This window comes from Dromaius novaehollandiae, chromosome 10 (assembly GCF_036370855.1).
Source record: "Dromaius novaehollandiae isolate bDroNov1 chromosome 10, bDroNov1.hap1, whole genome shotgun sequence".
NCBI lineage: Eukaryota > Metazoa > Chordata > Aves > Casuariiformes > Dromaiidae > Dromaius > Dromaius novaehollandiae.
The window spans coordinates 1,976,051-1,997,024 of NC_088107.1; the positions used below are offsets into that span (position 1 = coordinate 1,976,051).

A 20,974-nucleotide genomic window follows, 5' to 3' on the forward strand; every position below is an offset into this window, starting at 1 on the left:
TAATGTTCTTAAGGCCTGTCCCTCATAATTGAGCTATTTTACATTTGGACTGTGTCAAATGAAGTGTCGGTTGTGTCAAGTTGAGACGAAGTTTTACAGCAAGGACAAACAGAACGAGGTCTCTCTGTCTGGTTCCCCAGGGACCAGCCTCCACGCTCGTCCAGCCGCTGACGGCTCCTAGCCATCGCTTTCTGCCCCGTTCCTTTCAGGTTTTGCACCTTTACGGAGCTCAGGTGCAAGAAAATAGAAGTGTTTGGTTTACCTCTGAACAAGCAAGAGGGGTGTTTTGTGCAAAACACATTCATATCGCCTTAATGTGATACCTGATGACAGCAGTCACGACAGCAGAACTGCTGTACACTTGATGAATTTGATGTCCTAGGAGGGCTGCTTTCATTACCAAAACGGGGCATACACGTTACTTAGAGATAGCACTAGCTGAGAAGGTAACAGATCGCGTCCTGCTGCTCTTACAGCTTCTAGTTAACTTTTACCCCAGGAAAACTGCCACTGTTGAATGGTTTTAGTTCTGTATATGCATTTGTTCACTTTTCTCTGAACTTCTATTTGAATTGTCATGTTTTTCTTTTGTTAATCAAGGCTAGAACAGTTTTTTCACTGAGAAGAAATAGTCATTCCTGAGATATTCATCTACACTTGTAAAAGCATTTCCTTTGGCTGAGCTGAATCCAGATTTTGTCAACAAAATTCCATTTCACTGAGTCACAATTGTGATTTTTTTTTTTTATCATTAGCACCCATTTTCATAAAACGTAGATGCAGCACAAGAAAAAAAAGTAAAGCAACTGCAATAGGCCATAACCAATTCATAGTGAGATCTGAAGTCTGCAGTGTTGTTTCAAAACCAAGTAATACCTCGAGCGCTGGATGGTTCAGAAGCTTGAAATGGGCCAAGGACAGAAAACAACAGAAAGTTACATCTGTCTTCAAAACATCTTCAGAGAAGCAAAGCAGGTTTTTAATTAAGCCATATAGACTTAAAACAGCAAGAGAAACAAATTTTGACTGCGACAAACTCTTTCATTCCCATTAACAAGTGATTTTACACAGGAAGGCAGGGTCCTAATGCTTCAGAAGTTACTTTCTGTAGATACTGAATAAATTCCTTCTATGGCAGAGCAAAAAAAATAAAATAAAAAAAAAAATCAAGGTGCTGAATTTTACAGAACTGTGCTTCAGCACAAGTCCCTGTCACAGTGTTAGGTTAAAGTCTTGTGTTCCCCATCTTTCTGCACTCACATGGTAGGCGTAAAATGCTGCCGTTTTCATACGGCCCTATTTTGTAAAAAGTTTGCTTGGGGTGTTAGAGTCGTATGCAGTGATCTAGAAGAAGATACAGAGGCCTGTTCCAGTGCGAATCTCTTTCCTCCTCCCCCTCCTTCAACAATTTTCCGGTGCTGTTACTCCCATTAAGGACCACACATGCAGGTACCGTAGGGTCTATAGGAGCAGAGAGGGCATTATGCCACTAATCGCCCGTTCTTCAACTCTCACGTTGCCCAAAGTGGTTCAGAGCAGAGGTGGGTGAAAGGCTGAATAAAATGCCAGCAGCTAGGCTCTGCCTGCTGGCACAGAGATGGCAGCTGGTACGAGGTACTCACTTCTTCGTTTTTTACATAATCTCTATTTTTAAAGAATCACTTTACTCGTGGGAACACTGTAAATAAAGCTGAGTTACAGTAGCAAGTAGAGTTGATTTCAGATGGCTCATATGAAAACAGCAGAGCTAATTATACTGTAGTAATTACCTGAAAATTATATGTATGCTGTTGTTTTTCCACCAGTCAATACTGCTATTTTGGAGCTCTGCATTGTTCTCAGGGCTGCTGGAGTCACGCTGTCTCCGAGCGGCCCCTGGTCGCGGCGTGACCCAGGCTTGGCTTGGGCGAGCGCTGCTGCAGGCCGGCTGCAGCGTGTGCTACTTAGCCCAAATCTTTCGTGCTCGGCTGCGCCCTGCACCAGTCCACGTCTGAGAGAATAAATCCGTTTTAGTGGTGTTTTGCGCATGGATTGTAAGATGCTGTCTGCACAGGAGGATTCAAAAGCAGCGTCCGATTGAGCGTTAGCCCTGCAAGCTGAAAGCTCCCCACATCCACGTCACTTTTGTTCCCCTGTTAACGGCCCCTTCCCACCGGTTGTCATTTCAGTGATCATGTTTTTAAACATGCTTTTGGCCAACACAGCGTCCGACCACACTGACCTTAAACAGAGGCGACGGATGAGACCCCAGGCGTGTCCTTCACGAGCCTGCTAGCAAAATCCACCCCAGCCCACTCGGGAACATCAGGAACCGGGATAACGCTGCCTGGGAAGAGCCTGGTTTCCGCTCCTGTTCGGGGTATGGCGGGCTGGTCGTTGTCTAGCTGTGTTTTGGGAGCGACCCATAAAAGCCCGTGGCAGTGAAACAAGCCCTGCACGGTGATCACACGCCCTGGACGGGAATGCTGCCTGGCAGCAAGAGCCCGAGGATGGGAGTCAGGGATTTTGGGATCATTCCCAAGTAGACTCCCACCTTGTTCCCGGATTTTGACCATGCACAGAGTAAGATGCACTTAAAATGCCTCCTTTCTGGAATGGGGATAATCACAGGTGTCTCCCTGGACTCTGGAGAGAAAATTAATCCGCATGTGGAAAGTACTTGGAGGTTCTTGGATGACAGGTGATGGAGCTGGAAAGCGAGCAACATTAAATACGTTGGGATATTTAATAATAATTTTTAATATTTATTGCGCACTGTGCTTTCATCTTCAAAGCTCTTTACTAACATTAATGAATTAACAAAAACAAATATTAATAAAGAGCATATTTACCCATAAAAACTATTCTCTGAAAGCAATACATGAATAGGTCTGCCTCCGGTTAAAAAAATATTATTCAGAGAAAACCCAAGCACCCGCTCTAGTATCACGCAGTAAATCCCTAGCGGTGCTGTCCACAGCAAACCTACCGTGAACTATGAATTATTAGTTTGTACTTTTAATGATAAGCAGACCCTGGGCCTAATCCAGCAGCACTATGTCACTGGGAGATTATCACCGACTTCCAGGGGCAAAGCAGCGAGACGGCCGAGGAGGAGGAGGAGCGCGCGGCGGCGGGGAAGGACTGCCGCTGGGCCCGGGAGCGCGCGAGGCTGCCGGCAGCGCGGGAACGGAGGATATCGCGTGTGAGCAGTTTGTTGTGTCTCTGCAAGCAGAAACACACTGTGCCACCCGGGGCGATACGCACGAGCCCGAAGCATTTCTGTGTCCATGCACAGAGTCAACAGGCTTCGGGTGAGCAATCAGGGCATCCCAGACTAAACACTCCAAACTTTGCTTGCAAGAAATTGCACACTTAAAAAGAAATGCATGCACTTATTGGCACAGACGTGACCATCACGTTATCGTTGGGAAGCACAGCCCAGCAATTTACTGAGAACCAGTAAATGAGACAGTCCTTCCAAGTGCATTATCTGCATCGATGTCAAACCTATACTTAAGGAACAGCAAGGGACCTCTCCTTTTGTGTTTTACTTTCCAGCCACCTTCCCCAGCTCAGTCGTTTCAGTTGTAAAGATAAATAAAACCAGAGAAAAAAAGCATTCTCTTGTTACTTTCCCCCCTCTTTATTCTGAAATAAGCACATTTCCATCGGTCTCCTTTACTACAGCAAACACAGGGAGCGACTGGCGTTCTCCACTGCGATTGCACCAGGACGTAATGGGCTATAATAGATTTTTTAAATCTATGTGTACGTCATAGACTGTGGAGGTCATTTTCGGCAGCCCATCAATGTCCAATATCGATGTTTCTGCTCGGAGCGCTCGGCGCACCGCTGTACACGCTCGCCAGATGTGCACGGCACAGACCAGCGCGGCTCTCCGGTCTCTGCAGACTCGCTGTGAAAACCCACATTACCTGGGAAGGGTTCTGTAGCCCAGTCCTGTCGGGTCTGCACTGCCGTTTCCTCAGAGGTGGCTGAAGGCTTTACAGATCCGTTATTCACAGATTAAAATGTCCCAGTTAATCTGCTATACAGTGATCTTCAGGCAAAGCTTCAAACATGCTTGGTTTTGATTAGAAATCAAACGTTACCTTTGGGAAATATGCTTATTATTAGCATTAGACGTAGCTTTTGGTTTACTTCCAATAACTTTGCTGAATTACAGGGGTTTGTTAATAGGTTGGGGTTTGGGGCATCCTGTATTCACGCATCGTTGTCGGGCACACAGTTTTAGCATTTATTGTTTATAGTGCTACGGATCATCAGAAGTCTTTACAAACATTAATTAGTCTCTACAACACCTAACACATGGCGAGGATCCAGCTAAGAGCACATCGCCCCTCCGGTACGGTCGCACGAGGCCGGCGCGTCTAGGCACAGGTAGCGCTTTGCAGCACAGAAGAGCCCAGGAGCAGGAGCCGGCAGCTCCGCGCACAAATCCGCCCCGGCTGCCGAAAGCGCTTTGACGACAAGCGAGACCGACAGCCGGACAGACGGCCGAGGCCTCCTTTGCACCATAATCCTCCGTTGCTTTCCCAGATCAACAGGTTCCTCTTTATTCGCCCTTGTCGGCCCCTCGCACAAAGAGCCCTTTGTCTGCAGCTTGGACCAAACACACCAGACTTGTTATTTCGGGCCGTTCTTGGCCATATGCTGCCAAAGGGGCTGACGGGCTCCCAAGCTCGACAGCAGGACCTCGACCCCCCTGTCCTCGTGCTCTGCTCTCCACAGTCCCGTTGGGGACACACGACAGCAAAACATCGCGTCCTGCATCTTCGCCCGCCGCTCCAGAAACACGTTGATGGGGAGAAGCTGAGAGACAATCACGAAAAAGTATTATTTGCCCCATTTTCTCGACTGGCCGGACTGTATCACCCCCCGGCACGCAGCCAACCTAGGTAAGGGTGTAAAAACGGGTGTCTGCATCATGTGTGAACATTGCTAGTTACGTGCTGCATTTGAAGACAGTATTAAAAAACTCACATCCTCCGACTGGTTCTCGTTCCTCCTTATCACGGAAACCCTTTTGTTTTCCCCTGGAAACAGCGCCAGTGCCAAATTTCTGCCCATCTCTTTTGGACCATATGTCTTTGCCCTTTCTGCCTCATCGCATAACGTGGTTTTGCTCGAGGTAAAACCGCCCCATCCTGGGCCCTCGAGGGTGTCTCCTAAAGGGACCTGGGGCTGGGAGGGGGGCCTACTTCCTTCTAGGGCTTTAAAAAGAAATGTAGGGATTTTTCAGTCCAAAAAAGTTTCATATCTTTCACCAAAAATTTGTATTTAGCGTATCCGTCTTGCAGAGAGCAGGGCTGCAAGTGACCCACGTCGTTTGGCAGCTGCTACTCCCCGCAGTGAACGGAGGCCGTGGGACTTCGTCAGCGGAGCCTCCTCCTCTGCTGGTGCCGCAGGCGAGGGAGGAGGAGGAGGAGGAGGAGGAGGAGGGAAGGGCTCCTTATCTCCCCCCAGCTCTTATCTGAGCCGGCCAGCCAGGCCGGGCCGGGCCGGGCGGCAGCGAGGGGCCGGACAGCACTGCCCAAGGGGAAGCACGGCGGGAAGAAACGCTTGGATGATTTGCAACAGGTACCAAGTTCCCAGGCAGAAACGCGATGACAGGATTTATATCAGCACCGCTGTTACGTTAAATTGAACACTGGAACTTCCAATTGGCCCAAGATTTCTCTCCAAAGGGGAAAACACACCAGTTGTTCAGGACTGGTTGACAGACGGGGAAATCGTGTCTCCCGTTGTTGTTCCCTTTGCTGAATACAATAAAACTTAGCGCTTAGGAAGGACTCGGAGGATGGGGAGAGCTACATAAATGTCAACTCTCCGGACGAGGATGCAGCAAAAAATGGGGACGGGAATGTCAGGGTCCGATCCTGGAAGATGCTCAGTACTCAGAGCTAGTCCAGAAATCCACCTTATCATTAGCATTGCCGAGCGCTTTTCCTGGGGTAAAGCAATCGAGTACATGGGTGGATTTAATGCTAGACCTAAAAGGCCGAGTCACACAAGGTCCTTTCGGTTTGCTGCCTGCGCCCAGCACACCCTCCCGAAACAGCAATTCTCTCCTTCAGGTGGAATGTCCTCGTTGCAAGTCTAACTGCAGGGTTTTTTTCTTTTGTACTAATAAAAATAGGCTATTAATACTATTTTCCCATTTTTTCATTGAGGATGTCCTGCAGCTTTCCTCCATCTAGGAACAAAAATTCTTCAAAACTATAGCACGAAATAACGAGCTCCTCTTGGCCACCTCCCTCGGAGACGACATTGGGGCTCTCGCGAGCAGCAAATTCTGCACTAGCGGGGCACGACGGAGGCCAAACCCTGCTCTCGGCGGCACGGTTAGCGCAGAGCCAGTCGCGTCGGTGATGGAGCTGCACGCCAGCCGGGGACACAACCTGGTTTTTCGCTCACCAGATCCCCCACCCGGCACAGGGCAGCTAGGGAAAATCCACCCTACGAAAGGCTAATGGCCAGCAAGCAGAAAGAGGATTGAAAAAAAGAAAAAAGGCAGAAAGCAGCAATAGCCAATTGCTCCTTGCGTGCACAGCAGTGATACGGCGCTGCCCCACAGCTTGGAGCCCTGCTCCAGCTCTGGGCACCCGAGCCGCTCCGGACGCCGGGTACCACGGCAAACAAGCAAACTGGCCCTCGCTGGGGGAAAAAAAACTGCCTGGACGGTGCCCGGGGTCTCCCGCAGAAGAGAGCCCTATCCCTCCCCGAGGGAGGACGGTCCCCGGCGCACCGGGCCGGGGCTGTGCAGCCCACCCGGCTGCACCCACAGCTTTGCTCACGGCGCAAGGCGGTAGATGGGCCCCAGCCCCATCCCTGCTGCCCCTGTGCTGCTTTGGTTATTCGTCTGCAAAATGCACCGAGCCCCAACCGCCGACACCGACCGCAAGGCCTGTCTGCTCCCTGCTCGCTCCAGGGGACACACGAGCAGGGCTCGACCCCTGCCCCTCTGCGCCCTTCGCTGCACTGCCCTGGCATTGCTCGCACTTTCAGCCTTTTCGCTCCTCTTTCAACTATTTCTTTGCCCATGGACATTAGAAGACAAAAACAGAAACCACAAAGCCCAGTTTAAACCAACTCCGTTGTTTTCACCGAGCTGAGCTGCGGGAAGGTTGCAGAACGTGGCTGTGATTTGCCACATCTGTTATTTTTATGCATTGTTTTATTGCCAGGAGTTTCATAAAAGGTGTTATATAACTTTGCGTTGTATCATGTAATTCAACATGCTTCCACAATTAGGAGCCTGCGTGAGCATTTAAGCAACGATCTCGCCCAGGGTTTTATGTTTCTGTGCATCTTTTAGCCCTGCCAGCCTGAGACAAGGCTGAACTGTGGCTGTGGTTTCCCCGCTGCTCCTGCGAACCAGCCTGTCATTTACTAATGGCCAAGTTCGGCTACGCTCCGTGCTGCGTGGAGCACTTCGGCATCTGCATTTAAAAAACAAACACGCGTTGCTTGAAGCCTGTGCACTGCTTAACGGAACAAGCAGACATTTATCCCACGGATAAGTTAAACTGGATCATCCCTCCTCCAGACACTAACAGAGTCATTGTTTTTGAAATATTGTGAGATAAGCGTTTATCACGTTAACAGAAAAAAAAGTTGCACTGAAAGCTAGGGATGGGCAGATGAATCTAAGACTGGAAAAACAATGGTAAAAAACATATAAAATGGCTTCTGCCAGTCACTCGATGAGCAGATAGATCTCTTATAACACTTAGTGCTTTACAACTCCGTAAAAACAGCGTTCAGTGCACACAACCCCCTGGGAAGGGGCACCGCGGCTCGGGGGCTCCCTCCCGCCGAGGCAGAGCACACGGCTGCGGCTCGGGCGCTTTCCCCAGCTCCAAAACCGCTAAAGGCCGCCCAAAAAACCACTCCAGAAGTACCTGCAGCCCTGCGAGGAGAGACTGCGCTTCTGGGAGCGACGCCCCGAGGAGATGCTCGCGCTCGAGCGGGCGGCCGGAGCCGGGCGCGGGGCAGCTTTGCAGCGGCAGGAACGCTTTGCTAAGACGCGGTCTCCGGTTTTGCTGTAGGTGAACCACAGAGAACTTTGGAAATTTCCAGCCTGGCACTTCTTTAAATGAAACGCTCCATCTCGCTCTCCTGGGCCAGATATTCTGCATGCAGTTTCTAATTTGGACCCCAGCTCTGGAAAACTTGATTAGAGCTGTGAAAATGGAATTTTTATTAGGGAGAACTGAGCTATTGCCAAGGTTTATTTTTCAAGGGAGTAAGACCTAATCCTCGAAGTAGTTCCAGGCCTGTGCTAGTCTGGATGCCCTTGCAGTGGTTTATGGCAATTATGCAGCCAGACCTGGACTGACGGGTAATGTTTGCTTTGGACAAGTCGCTACAGATGGCAAGCGACTGCAAACATACTTTTCAACTTCATGCATGCATCACTGAAAACGCATTTTCTGTAAGCTCCCCCCCTTCTTTTGTTCATGTTGCACATTATTAATATTCCCAAATCCATACTACCTAACAGCGAGGCATTTAAAGGCATGCAGAGGATACAAAACAACATCGTCTGGGTTCAGGCAGAAGCCTGCTACATGCAATCGCTGGATGGACAAATCTATTTGCCAGCTTTCAAAGCTCAGATTTCTGCAAAACCCAATACGAAATCCCTCCTCAGGTGGATGCTTTCCAGGGAACAGCACATCAGTTTTCCCCAGGGAACCCACAACGCTCACGGCGTGGCGCGACCCTCCGGAGGGGCTTTACGTCTACGTCGCAAGCAGGAACCAGACTAAACCGAGCCGTAAATCCAGGAATGCATGGGAAAAGACCAAATTAAAACGTGCTATACTTGGCAGCCTCCCTCGCCGGCACAGTGCTCGGGAACGGTGACATGAATGGGCCCAGCAGCCGAAGGCGGCTCTTCATTCCAGCGCCGGGGGAGCGGGGGGGGAGCAGCAAAGGCTCCCGGAGTTGCTCCCATCCTCGCTCGAGGGGACTCGCCACGGGGGCAGGAGCCTCTGCGGGACCCCCCCCCCCGCATCCTCCCTATGGTGGCAGTTTGGGACAGGTTCACGGGGACAAACCCACCGGCCACCCGTCACCCCCCCACGCTGTGCAGCACGGGCCTCCCTCCCCTCCCCGCTCATCCCCCCGCACGGCCGTAACAGCGGCTTAATTCCTGCACGGCCGAATAGCGAGAATTAATTTGTTAGTGTCACATCACGCCTTTGGATGTGCATCAGCTCTCACGGACTTCAAGGGAAGCCCGGCCTCGGCGCGGGGCCCCCGGTGCTTGCAGCGCGCTTGGAAGCGGGGACGGTGTCACGAGGTGCGAAGTGCTCTGCGGAGGCGGCTCACGCGATCCGCGGGCCCCCGAAACGGCCGGGCAGCGGGGCACGGCGAGGGCAGCGGGCGCAACGCGGGCGGCACGTCCGACGGCTTCATTAGGAGCCAGAAAGGAGATCAAAGGAAACCATTTTCTGCTTGAAAAAGGAAAACGTGTTTTAAGTTTCCAAGAAAACCACAGAGTTCACTTTGTAACAGGGACGTAAATAAGTGATTTTGTAAGCGCGGCAGAGCCACCCTTCCATACGCCGTTCTCTGATCCGGGCAATGCCGAAAGTCTCGTTTGCACCCAAATCTGCATCAGTTTAATTACACCCACACTCACTCGCATGCGGACATGCCGGTCAGGTCACTGCAGCTTACTGCAGTCGTGTTCAAACCTGTTCCCAACATATTCAAAGCCAAAGAAGATCGGCCGTGCAGGTCATTGCACAAATGAAACTAAATCGATCTACGCAAAGCAGTGAAGACGACGGCAGGACGAGCTTCCATCCGGACAAGCACGAGGCGCACATGTTCTCCTTGGCCCCTTGCAGCGAGCCAGAAGGCCATCCCACCAGCCAGACCCTGAAGCAGCCAGGATTTTGCCCTCAGAAAGGGCCTTGGAGCTCGTCAAAGAGAAGCTGAGGCAGCTCGCGTCAAAGATCCCGGTGCCTTTCTGTCAAAACTGCACTTCTCAGCCCCACCTAAGCCAAGTGGACGTGCAGATGCCCGTGGTGCCAGCTGGACTGCACCCAAGCCTGCTAAAGGACCCGGACAACGTCGTCGTGTTGTGCGGCCGCTCTCTATCATCTTCAAATGGTCACGGCCACCCTGGTGACCGGAAAAAAGCAAATATCACATCCATCTTCAGGCTGGGCGAGGAGGATCCAGGGGACCACCGCACGGCGAGCCTGCCCGGAGCCCCGGGAAGGTGACGGAGCAAAGCCCGCTGGAAGCTATCTCCAAGCAGACGAAGGTGGAGACTGGAAACAGCCCGCGCAGGGTTTCCAGGCGCAAATCACGCCCGACCAAGCTGATCACCCTGTCGGGAGGGGGCTGGCTCGGCAGAAAAGGGGAAAGCAATGGATTTTATTTACCTTGACTTTAGCAAGGCTTTTGGCATGGCCACCCCTGGCATCCTAATAGCCAAACTGGCAAGATACGGGCTGGATAGATGGAGTGCAACGTGGGCGGAAAATTGGCCAGACTGCCAGGCTCGAAGCGTTGCGTTCACTGGTACAAAGTCCAACTGGCAGCCGGTTACTAGCACCGTCTCTCGGGATCACACTGTCTTTATTAAGGACCTGGCGGATGGGACAGAGCACGCTCCTAGCAAGCTGGCAGATGACCCCAGATTGGGAGGAGCAGTCGTCCTGGAGGGCAGGACAGCCACGAAGAAAGACCTGGGCAGGCTGGAGATACGCGCTGAGGGGAACTTCGTGACGTGCAGCCAAGGCGGATGCCAAGCCCTGCCCCAGGGTGGGATAACCCCACGCACCAGTACGGGCTGGGGGTGGCTGGCTAGAGAGCAGCTTTGCAGAAAAGCACCCCCAGATCTTGCTGGGCCGAGATGTTTGGGGGCTGGAGCACGTGATGAACGAAGAGATGCTGAGGGACCTGGGTGTCTCCAGCCCGGAGAAGAGAAGGCAAAGGGGAGGTCTTACCACTGCCTGCATCTCCCAGATGGGAGGGTGTAGAGGGGACGGAGCCGGACTCTTCTCAAAGGAGCAGAGAGAGGCAATGGGGAACACATGAAATTCCAGCTAGATACTAGAAACACTTTTTAACCATGAGGGGGGGTCAAGCACAGAAACGGGAGAAAGATGGAGCTTCCAGAGATATTCAAGTCTTGATAGCACGAGGCCTTGACCCTCTGATGTAGCTGGCCTTACTTTGAGCAGCGATTGGACTAGAGCCCCCCAAAAGGTCCCTCCCAACAGGAATTTCTCGAGGATGCTATGTGGTTTCTAGACCCACCTTTGGCCTACAAATTCTTTGAAAAACATGTTTTCTCTCCCTCTCTGCACAGCACCCAGTGGGCCCATCGTCTCAGCTAATCCTGACTCCAGCAACAACGCAGCTTTGAAAGAGCACATTTGAAGTCGAATGAATCTGACAAACACACCTTCCACAAAGTACGAAACGCTCGCCCCAAACGAAGCCTGCCCGTTTGCAAGAAGATGGATTCGGCAATTATTTTTCCTCCCTGTCACCAACAGCAAATAGTATCTTGAAATCAGAGCGCCTTACAAAAGTTAACACTTTTTAGGTGCTTGCTGGCAAGTTCTTTGTACTTAATGGTTAGACTTTCCAAGCAAAGGTGTCTTTTGATGATACAGTTGGTAGAACCTAAATAATCCTCATCAAGGAGGCAAATTAAGGGCTGTTTTCTTCACTTTTCACTTGAGTGTTAGCCTTCCCAGGGTTCACCTGAGTGAGTACAGCACTATTTATTTGATACCGCTCTGTAAATCTGGTGAGAGCCTAATGGATTTACTAAAGAAGAGTCTGTTCTCACTTAGGGAAAGAGCATCTTAAATTATCTCTAATGTTCCTGCCGGCCGGCCCAACAGTCCCCAGCACGGCTCGGAGGAGGACTAGCACCCGTTCAGCCCTCGCTTCCTTCCCCCAAGACCCCAGGGAGACTATTGCCCAGGCACAGCTGTGGTCACCGATGGCTCAGCATCGCCCCAAGACCTGCCCGGAGCAGGGTCCCGCTGCCCTGCTTGCTCCCCTCTCCTCTCCCGCCACCGCAGCTGCTGCTCCGGGATGGACTGCACGGCTTTCCTGCCGCACCGTCCTCCTCCGCAGGAGCCATGGGCCACCGCGTCCGCCCGGCTTCCCCCCGCCGCGGCCGCCCAGCCCGTGCCCCCCACCTTGGCTTAAACCGCTTCCCCAAGGAGGAATTCTGAGAGTCTGCCTGGAATCTCGGTTCAAAACCAGACAAATCCTAGTTAGGACTAAAGCGGCCGCACGCGCCAAGAGCGGCTCCGGGCTGGAGGAAGCGGCTCAGGGAAGCGGTGGGAACGCCATCTCCTGGCGCCCGCCACAGCGGGGCTGGATGCTGGCCGGGGGCTGCTCCAGCCAGGCAGCCCGTCCCGCCGGCACTGGGTCAACGACAAAGTCGCGGGGTCTGCGGCACGCGGAGGGACCAGATGCCGTGTTGGTGCCTTCGGTGCCAAGCACCTAGCGCGTGCTGCGGGGCTCCTAACCCTGAGCGGTCCATGCTCGCGTTCATACCACCATGGAAAATCCTGGCTCGGTTTAAGCCTAGACCTGACAGCTCATGTTTCGGGGGCTTTGGGACCGCTGGTCTCCACCGGAGAGCATCCACCAGCCCACCTGCCTGCCCGCGCTCCAGGGCGATGCCCCACCTGCGAGAAAAGCTCCCGCGACTAAATCCCAACACGAGTATTTGTGATGGCTGCGAGCGCTTCCCAAAAGGAGAGGCCAGGCCCCGTCCAGCTGGTGCGATTTTAACCCTGGGGTCTCCGGAGCGCTTGCAGCCCTTCTGAGACGCGAGCTGCTCTGCGGAGGGGACTTTGGGCTGGGAGGTAACCCGGCAGCGAGACCCAGCACAGACACTGCTCCGTCCCTGGCAGCAACCACGTCTGCTCGCCTCCAAACAGCCTCGTGCGCCAGGGAAAATAGCATATGGGAAGGAGCCGCGGCAAGACGGGAGGGCTGGTGAGCAGCTCCGGAGCTGCTCTGCCACCGGCCTGAAAGAACGACTCCATCAGCTGCAGCAAGACCTTCTGCTTCCCGAACGCGGGATTCATCACAGCCTCAACTACAGGCACTCCAGGCTCTCTCCGGTTTTAATTATTTAGAAATCCTAACTCTGGCCGTTTATTTTCAGGGACTATTACCGCATCCAACTATTTTAGGCTGAAAAAAAAAAGTGAAGCCTTTCCCTCATTCTGCTGGTGAAGTTTAATTCACTCTAATTATTTCATATTACTTAGACTATAATAGTTTCATAATTTCTAGTATATTAAGCACTTAATACGTTGTGTCATTTGAAGTCGCATATTAAATTCAGCAAAGTACATTTTAATGAGAGCTAAGTAGTGTGAAAATATTAATACAACGTAATAGTTCATTTTTGCACCCACGCTGGCGAGCGCGGCTGCCCTGCACGGTCCACCCGAGCGGGTGAGCGCGGGGGCTGCCCGGCCGCTGGCCGCGGCGGGGTCACCCATGGGTGGCAGCCCCGGCAAACCCGGGTGACATCGGAGGTGGGAGCGCGGTGGTGCTTCTCCTCCCTCGGCAAAGCTGACTCTCCTCCGGCGACGGAGCGCGCGGTTCTGCCAGGTGAGCACCCTGCACAGCCGTCCAACGAGGCCAGGCCGAGCTCTACCGGGGCCATCACGTCACGTCCCCCCCGAGGAGCTGGTGACAACACCAGGGAGCCACCCGGGGAGAGACACGCGGCTGCTCCCTGCAAGCTGCCAAGGGGCACAGCGATTTCACCCCAATAAGCCTCTCCCAGGTCTCAGCCCCCCACCCCTGCCCCACTGGGACTCGGGCTGACCTGCACCCGTGGGAGATGCTCCAGGGACCCGGCTCCACCGCTGCTGCTCTGGGTGACGCAGCGTGAACATCCCTCGCAGGTCACACGCCGCGGAAGGAGGCCTCTCCCCCAGCAACCCCCACGAGAGCTCTACCGGAGGCTCCAGGAGAGGAGAAAAGCCCCGGAGAGCCGGTCCCGGTGTCACCTCCAGGGTTTTGTAACCTTCAGCCCATGAGTCGGTGCAACAAGCCACATCCACCCACCGCAGCTCCGGCTCAGCTGACCTGGGTGCCTCCTCGCTCAGGTGGTGGGAGATCCCTGCTCCCGGCATCCAGCACAGCTGCTGCCAATGCCGGGCCCCCCCGGCAGGAAAAACCACGCTGAGCGGCACGACGGCCCTGCCTGAAGGTCTGACAGAAATCACAGGTTTGGGTCATGGGCTGACAGAGCGATTCAGGCTGGCGGAGACCCCCGGAGACCCCGAGCCCAGGCCCTGTTCGGAGCTGGGTCGCTGGAGGAGCAGCTAGATCAGGTTCCTGGGCAAAACCAGGCCCAAGCAGGGCTCGCAGGAGGCGGCAGACAGGAGGCACCGGGGACGGCGCAGGGGTTCAGCGGCGGCTGCACGTTACCGTCGGGTGGATGAGGCTCCCGCACTGGGGGGACGGGATGGGGGGGACGGGATGGGGGGGACGGGACCCCCCTCCCCTGTCCTCCATCCCCCGGGAAGGCCTCAGCGCCAGGAGCTGTCGGCTCCTCCGGGGAGCGGGGAGAAGCCTCGGCTGCTGCCGGGCCGCCCGCGCCGCGCTGCGGACTGCGCTGCGCCTCCCGGAGCTGCTCGACGGCCGGGCGCGCTCCCGAGGGGCCGGGGCCGGGGCCGGGGCCGGGGCCGGACCGGGGCCGCAGCGCGGCCGCCTCCGCTCGCTGCTCCCGCGCGGCTGCAGCGCCGCCCGTGTCCGCGCGGTGGCGGCCGAGGCCGCGGAACCTGCGCCCGCCGCTGCGGCCCGAGGCGCCGGGGACGGCCGGGAGGCGCTGCCCGCCGCGCAGCTCCGGGGGGCTGCGCTCACCCGCGGCGCCGGGGCAGGGGAACCGCAGCCCCCCGGGCCCCCCCCGGGCCCGCTCCCGCTCCCGGCCCCCCCGCGCTGCAGCACCCGCGGGCAAGAGCAGCCCGGCCCCCCCGCGCTGCAGCACCGCCGGGATGCAGGAGCATCGCGGTCCCGGTACCGGGCTGCAGCCCGCAGCGCTGCAGGACCCGCGGTGCGAGGAGCATCCCGGCCCCGGTCGCGGTCCCCAGCGGCACCCGCAGGACCGGCGGGGCACGGAGCATCCCGGTCCCCAGCGGCACCCGCAGCCCCGCAGGACCGGCGGGGCACGGAGCATCCCGGCCCCGGTCCCGGCCCCAGCGGCACCCGCAGCACCGGCGGGGCACGGAGCATCCCGGTCCCCAGCGGCACCCGCAGCCCCGCAGGATCGGCGGGGCATGGAGCATCCCGGCCCCGGCCCCGTTCCCGGTCCCCAGCGGCACCCGCAGCCCCGCCGCGCTGCCGGACCGCGGTGCGCCCCCTCCCCCCCCCGCCCTCCCGCGGCCCCTCGGCTCGCTGCCGCCGGGGTGGCCCGCCGAGGTGTCGTGCTGGGTTAATCCCGGGATGAAAACAGGTATTTCGGGGTAATAGGTGTGCGAGCCACCTCCAAACCCGCTCTCGGAGCTCATTAATGTAATACTTTCATGTGTGAAACGAGCATATAAATGGGCATTAATGAGCTCCCGGCTGCGGCGCGGCGGAGGCGGAGGAGCGGGGAACTTCGCAGGGGAGCGGGCGGCTCCCGAGGCCCCGAGCCGGCTCCGCGCCCGCGCCGGGGCCCCGACGGCTGCGCGCCCCGACGGCGGCTCCGCCCGCGCCCAGCGCGCCAGGGGCCCCCGCGGGTGCGGGGCACGGCGAGACCCGGCCCTGCCGGGCGCGGAGGGGGCCCCCCCCGCCCCCCTCCCGCGACAGCCCCACGGAGCAGGCGGCTTCTTAAAGTCGGCTTTTATTAAAGAACAAAAATCACGTACAGAGGTTTCTCTCCCCAAAGCGGGCGAGCGTTTTGTTTTCTCTGTCTCCGGAGTCGCGAATCGCCCGTTAAAGTGCTGTTACATCCATAAATTTACAAGGGGGTGGTGAGGGAGGAGGGGGCCCGAGGGGGGAAAATAAATATACATCATAAATAAATAAAAATCCAACAAATACTGTACCAAGAGAATCACAGTACATTTATATCCATTGCACATAGCCACTTTTGTTTCCAGTCTGGACGAGGGTTGAAGAAGCGGACACACAGGGAGGGAGGGGAAGACGCGGAGCGGGGCGCCCCGGGCCGCGGGGGCCGCCGGCCCCCCCGCCGCCCCGGGGCCGCTCCCCGCCGTATTGCCAGTCCGAGGAAGGCCGAGCTCCGAGTCCTCTATGTACAACGTCTCCTCGTGGAAATGGCTTGTGTGGGCTCCGCCCGCGGCCGCGGGGCGCCTGGCTTGGGGGCCGGGGGGGTCACTGGGGCAGCAGCGGCGGCTTGAAGGAGCAGTTCCCCGTGCAGTGCCGCGGGGTCAGCATTTTGCAGGAGAAGTGGTGCAGCGCGTCGTGGGCCTCTGCAAAGCGACGGAGCCGTCACCCCCGGCCCCCCCAGGCCCCCCCGGCCGCGCTGCAGGGGTTGTCTCCCCCCCGGACGGCTGCCCCCCCCCCCCGGTACCTTTCAACTTCTGCTGGATGGCGTAGCGCGCCTTCCTCTCCTGGTCCAGCTCGTTGCACAGCGTATCTGCGATGGGGGAAAGGCATCACACCGCGCCGGGGGGGCCCCGACGGCGGGGGGGCCGGGGCGGTGCGCGGCGGGACGGCGGCGCGCTCGTTTGCAGCGCCGGGGAGCAGCGGGCTGCGGGCGGGATTGGCGCAAACCCGGGCATTACTTCCCAGGTAATTTTACGCCTCGATTTTTAATTTAGGCACCGTGGAAATTGCTGCGATAGGAAGGTTCATTCGCTGCCGCGTAATGATGCCTCGCAGCCGTTTGCGAGGCGGCTCGCAATTCCGAGGCTAATCAGAGTGCACAAAAGGATATTGAGTAAAATAAAAAGGAGGACAAAAAAAAAAGAAAAAAAAAACAAGAAAAAAGCGCAGCGGTAATTGGCGGGTCGCCGCGGCGGTGTCCTCACCTCGGACGATCTGCAGCTGCTGCACCATCTCCTCGCGGTACGCCAGCTCCCGCTTCATCTGGTCCTGGAAGTTATCTGCGGGGCAGAGGGGTGAGCGCGGCGCTGCGCGGGGCTAAGCGGGGCTGCGCGGGGCTAAGCGCTGCCGCCGGGCGCCGGTACCTTTCAGGCTCTGGAAGTCCCGCTCCAGCTTCTTCCGCAGCTCCATTTGCTCCAGGACCAGTTTTTGCAACTCGTCTGTTTAAAAATACATCGCGGGGTTGAGGGGAGCCCGCACTTTTCCATATGGAGGCGGCTCAGCGCGGCGCTAATCGCATTACACTACGTTAATCACAGGCGTTAATCACTCCTGCGGAAAACATAAATACCTCGAGCCGCGCGCAGAGGCCGCGGCCCCCCCCCGCCCGCCCCCCCCCCGTCGGGCCGGGCACCCCCCCCCCGCGCCGCCGCCTCACCTCGGGCGAGGTTTTCGATGTCCTTCTCCACCAGCTGCGTGCCCGCGCCGTCGAGGCCGAGGCCGAGGCCGAGGCCGTCCTCTCCTGCGGGCAGAGCGCGCTCAGCGCTCCGCGGGGCTCCGCGGGCCGCGCACGGCGCCGTCGGGGGAGCGGCCGGGCCCGGCGCAGAGCCCAGAGCGGCGCTTACCTCTGTCCGTATTTACAGGGCTCGGATGCGAGACATTCCTTTGGTCCTGATAGGATTTTCTGGTCTCTAAATCCTCTGCTGTCGAGTGATTGTCTTCTTTATCTTGCTCTTAAAGTTAATAAACCGATTTTCAACCATAAGCAATGAAAGTATGGTCCTGATATATCCTTAATTACATAATTAAGGACAAAGTCCTCGTTAAAACCTTCTTAGCGAACATCCTAATCGCTTTGCTATTGGAAAGTAGCTTGTCGGCAGGAGCTTTGCCCCGAGGTGCCGCGCGGTCCCCGCGCTCGCCGGGCCCGGCCCAGGCCGGGGGCACCTTCCCCGCCCGGGGCTCCCGGCCCGCTGCCCCGGCCCCCCCGACGGCCGCGGCGGGGGCCGCCCCGCGCCCTCCCCCCGCCAGAAACCGTTTGCATCGCTTTTCGCCCAAAATGCCCCCAAAACGAAAGCGGCGGCCTGGGCGCCCCCCCCGCGGCCGAGCGGCCTGCGGACGCGGCGCTCGCGGCCCGGCCCCCGATCCGCACCGGCTTCCCCCCGCCCCGATCGCCCCCCCCCTCCCAGCTGCGGCCCGGGACCCCCGGCCGCCGCGGGGGCCCCCGGCCGCGATTTACCCTTGGCGTCGGGGTGGCAGAGGAAGGCGGCCGAGGCTCCGAGGGAGGCGGCGGTCTTCAGCGGCGGCGGGTGCTCGGCCCTGTCCTGCGCGAACACCTGCAAAACAGCGAGTGAGCGGGCGGCGGCCCCCCCCCTCACCGGCCCCCCCCCCCGGCCCCCCCGCCCGGGCCCGCACCTCGTAGGCGCCGCGGCTGCCGCTCCGCTCGGGGCTGCCGTCGGGGGGCTGGCCGCCCTCCTCGCCCGCCGCCTCCCCCGCCGCCTCCTCGGGCCCTTCGGCGGCGGCGGGCAGCGGCGGCGGCTCGTCGGCCGCGGGCAGCAGCTGGGGCGGCGGCGGCGGCTCCGGCTCCTCCGAGGGGGCGGCGGCGGCGGCGGCGTCCTCGTCGTCGTCCTCGGGGAAGCGGTTGGACTCGACGTCCACCTCGGGCTCCTCGGCCGTGTCGCCGCCGGGGGAGAGCGAGCGGTAGCTGGAGCTGCCCTCGCTGAGGAAGTCCGGGGAGAGGTAGCCGGGCCCGCGGGCGCCGCCGCCGCCGCCGTAGGCCTCGCGGGTGCCGTACAGCTTGGCGATGCTCTCCGCGTCCTTCACCACGGGCCGGAAGGCCGAGAGGTAGCTGCCCTTCCTGGGCAGCGGCAGCGGCCCCAGCAGCGCCTCGTCGCCCGAGCGCTCCTCCTCGGCGGCCGCCCGCGACAGCGCGCTGGGGCAGCGCTCGCCGTCGGCGCCCGAGCCCTCCTGCGGCGTCGCGCTGCTCCGCCCGCTGCCCGACGGCTCCGAGCCCTCCAGCTCGCCGTGGCGCCCCGCCAGCCCCGGCGGCTCGGCCGCCGCCGCCGCCGCCGCCGCCGCCGCCGCCACCACCACGGCCGTGGCGGCCGCCTTGGCCTGGCTCTGCGCCGGGTAGGGCGGCACGGGCAGGCTGCCGGCGGCCGGCCAGAACATGGGGAAGGGCGGGTAGACGCCGCCGTCCTTGGCGGCGCCGGGCTGCGGCGGCGGCTGCGCCGGCTGGTGCGGGTGCGGCGGCGGCGGCCCCCAGAACATGCCCGACGGCAGCGCGCCGCCCTTGCCGGGCTCGCCGCCGCCCGCGCCGCCCAGCGCCTCCTCCTGCTTCTTGGGGCACAGTCCGAAGGCGGCGGCCGGGAAGCCGTAGGGGTGCGGGAAGAGCGGCGGCGGCAGCTTCTGCAGCACGCCGAAGCCCTTGCTGGGCACCGGGATCACCGGGTAGCTGCGCACCGCGCCCGCCCCGCCGTGCGCCGCCGCCGCCGCCCCGCCGTGCGCCGCGGGCAGGCCCAGCCCGCCGCGCTCGCCCGCGGGCTCCTGCGCGCTGCAGCGCAGGCTCTTGTGCGCCGGGGCCAGCTCGGCGGCGGCGGGCGGCGGCGGGTGCAGCGCGGCCTTGGCGGCGGGCGAGCTGCCGCCGGCGGCGGCGCCTTGCAGCGAGAAGGTCCGCTTGCGGGTGCCGCCGTTGAACATGGCCTTGACATCCTCCCAGGCGTGCGAGAGCTCCTCCGTGGCCGTCTTGTCGCTGAGCTTGAGGTGGCGGCGCCACGAGTTGAAGTTGGCGGCGTCGGGCTGCGTGTACTTGGAGTCCGGCGTGCGGTGCGAGTGGAAGATGAACTTGTTGGGCGAGAAGTACATGCTGCAGTAGCTGCACTTGATGCACTTGGCGCGGGAGCTGTTGTAGCGCGCCGGGATGAAGCTGCCCCGCGAGCCCCAGGCGCACTCGTGCACCACGTCGAAGGCGAAGTTCTCGGGCAGCTTGGGCGGCTTGTGCTCGCCCAGGAAGGACTTGCAGAGCCGCTCCGCCTCCCGCTTGGTGATCATGCCGCAGCGGCGGGAGGAGATGGGCATGGCCCCGGCGCGCCGCAGGATCTCCAGCTGCACCGGCGTGCACTGCACGCAGGTGATGCCCAGGGCCACGCGCCGGTTGTGGATCTCATTGTAGCTGTAGTTCTTGAGCAGCGTGTTGGAGATCTGCGCCAGGCACAGCCGCTCCTGCCCGTCGATGACTAGGGACACGATGGGCACTCCGTACAGGGAGGTCTCACCCACTTGGTTGGGCTTGAGGGTATTGGAGCCCTGGTACGGCTGCAGCTCTTGCTTTGAATTCGGGGAGGAGCTTGCATCTCTCCCATTTCCCATCTGACTGGCGATCGCCTCCATTCCCCCCCAAAACGCCCCTGCAAAACAAAATCGGGAGAAGGCGCGGGTTAGGAGCGCTCCGGGGCCCCGCCGAGGGCGCCCGGCCCGGCCCGCGCCCGTGCTCGGCGCTGCGCACCCGCGGCCCGAGCCGCAGCACCCGCTGCCGCGGCCCGGCGTTGCGGCCGGGGCCCAGCGCGCACCGCCCGCGGCCCCGCGGCTCCGGGCAGAGCTGGCGGCCGCGCCGGGGCGCGGAGGCTCCGCGGGGGCCGCGGCCCTTTTTCCGGTCCGGCCCAGCCCCAACGAAGGGCAGCGGTGGCGTCCCCGGGCGCGGGGAGCCGCGGGGAGCCGCGGGCCGGAGGCGGCGGGCGGCGGGGAGCCGGGCACGGCCGCCGGGCGCCCCTTTGTCGCGGCTCCGCAAGGCGATTAGGAGCGGGCGGATTAGGGGGCCGGGGCGGCTGGGACCTGCGGCACGTAGGGAGCAGAAGGGAAGCGAGCGAGGCAAATTGGCTTAGCGAGCCCGGCGCTAAGCCGCTTCCGCGCTCATCACGCGAAACACCGCGGAGCGGCTCCCCAAAACGCCCCCCCGCCC

The 20,974-nt window shown here is 59.1% G+C and overlaps 1 protein-coding gene across 1 annotated transcript; it reads right to left on the reverse strand.

Annotated features, from left to right (window-relative positions):
• Nucleotides 1-16,205: 16,205 nt before the first annotated feature.
• Nucleotides 16,206-20,406, reverse strand: SKOR1 (SKI family transcriptional corepressor 1). The gene is made up of 8 exons (XM_064517712.1): nucleotides 18,433-20,406; nucleotides 18,257-18,353; nucleotides 17,643-17,750; nucleotides 17,456-17,539; nucleotides 17,163-17,237; nucleotides 17,004-17,078; nucleotides 16,544-16,609; nucleotides 16,206-16,442 (listed from the first exon to the last, which is right to left on the reverse strand). The coding sequence occupies exons 1-8, from the start codon at nucleotides 20,404-20,406 to the stop codon at nucleotides 16,345-16,347; spliced, it is 2,577 nt and encodes an 858-aa protein (XP_064373782.1). The 3' UTR covers nucleotides 16,206-16,344.
• Nucleotides 20,407-20,974: the final 568 nt, after the last annotated feature.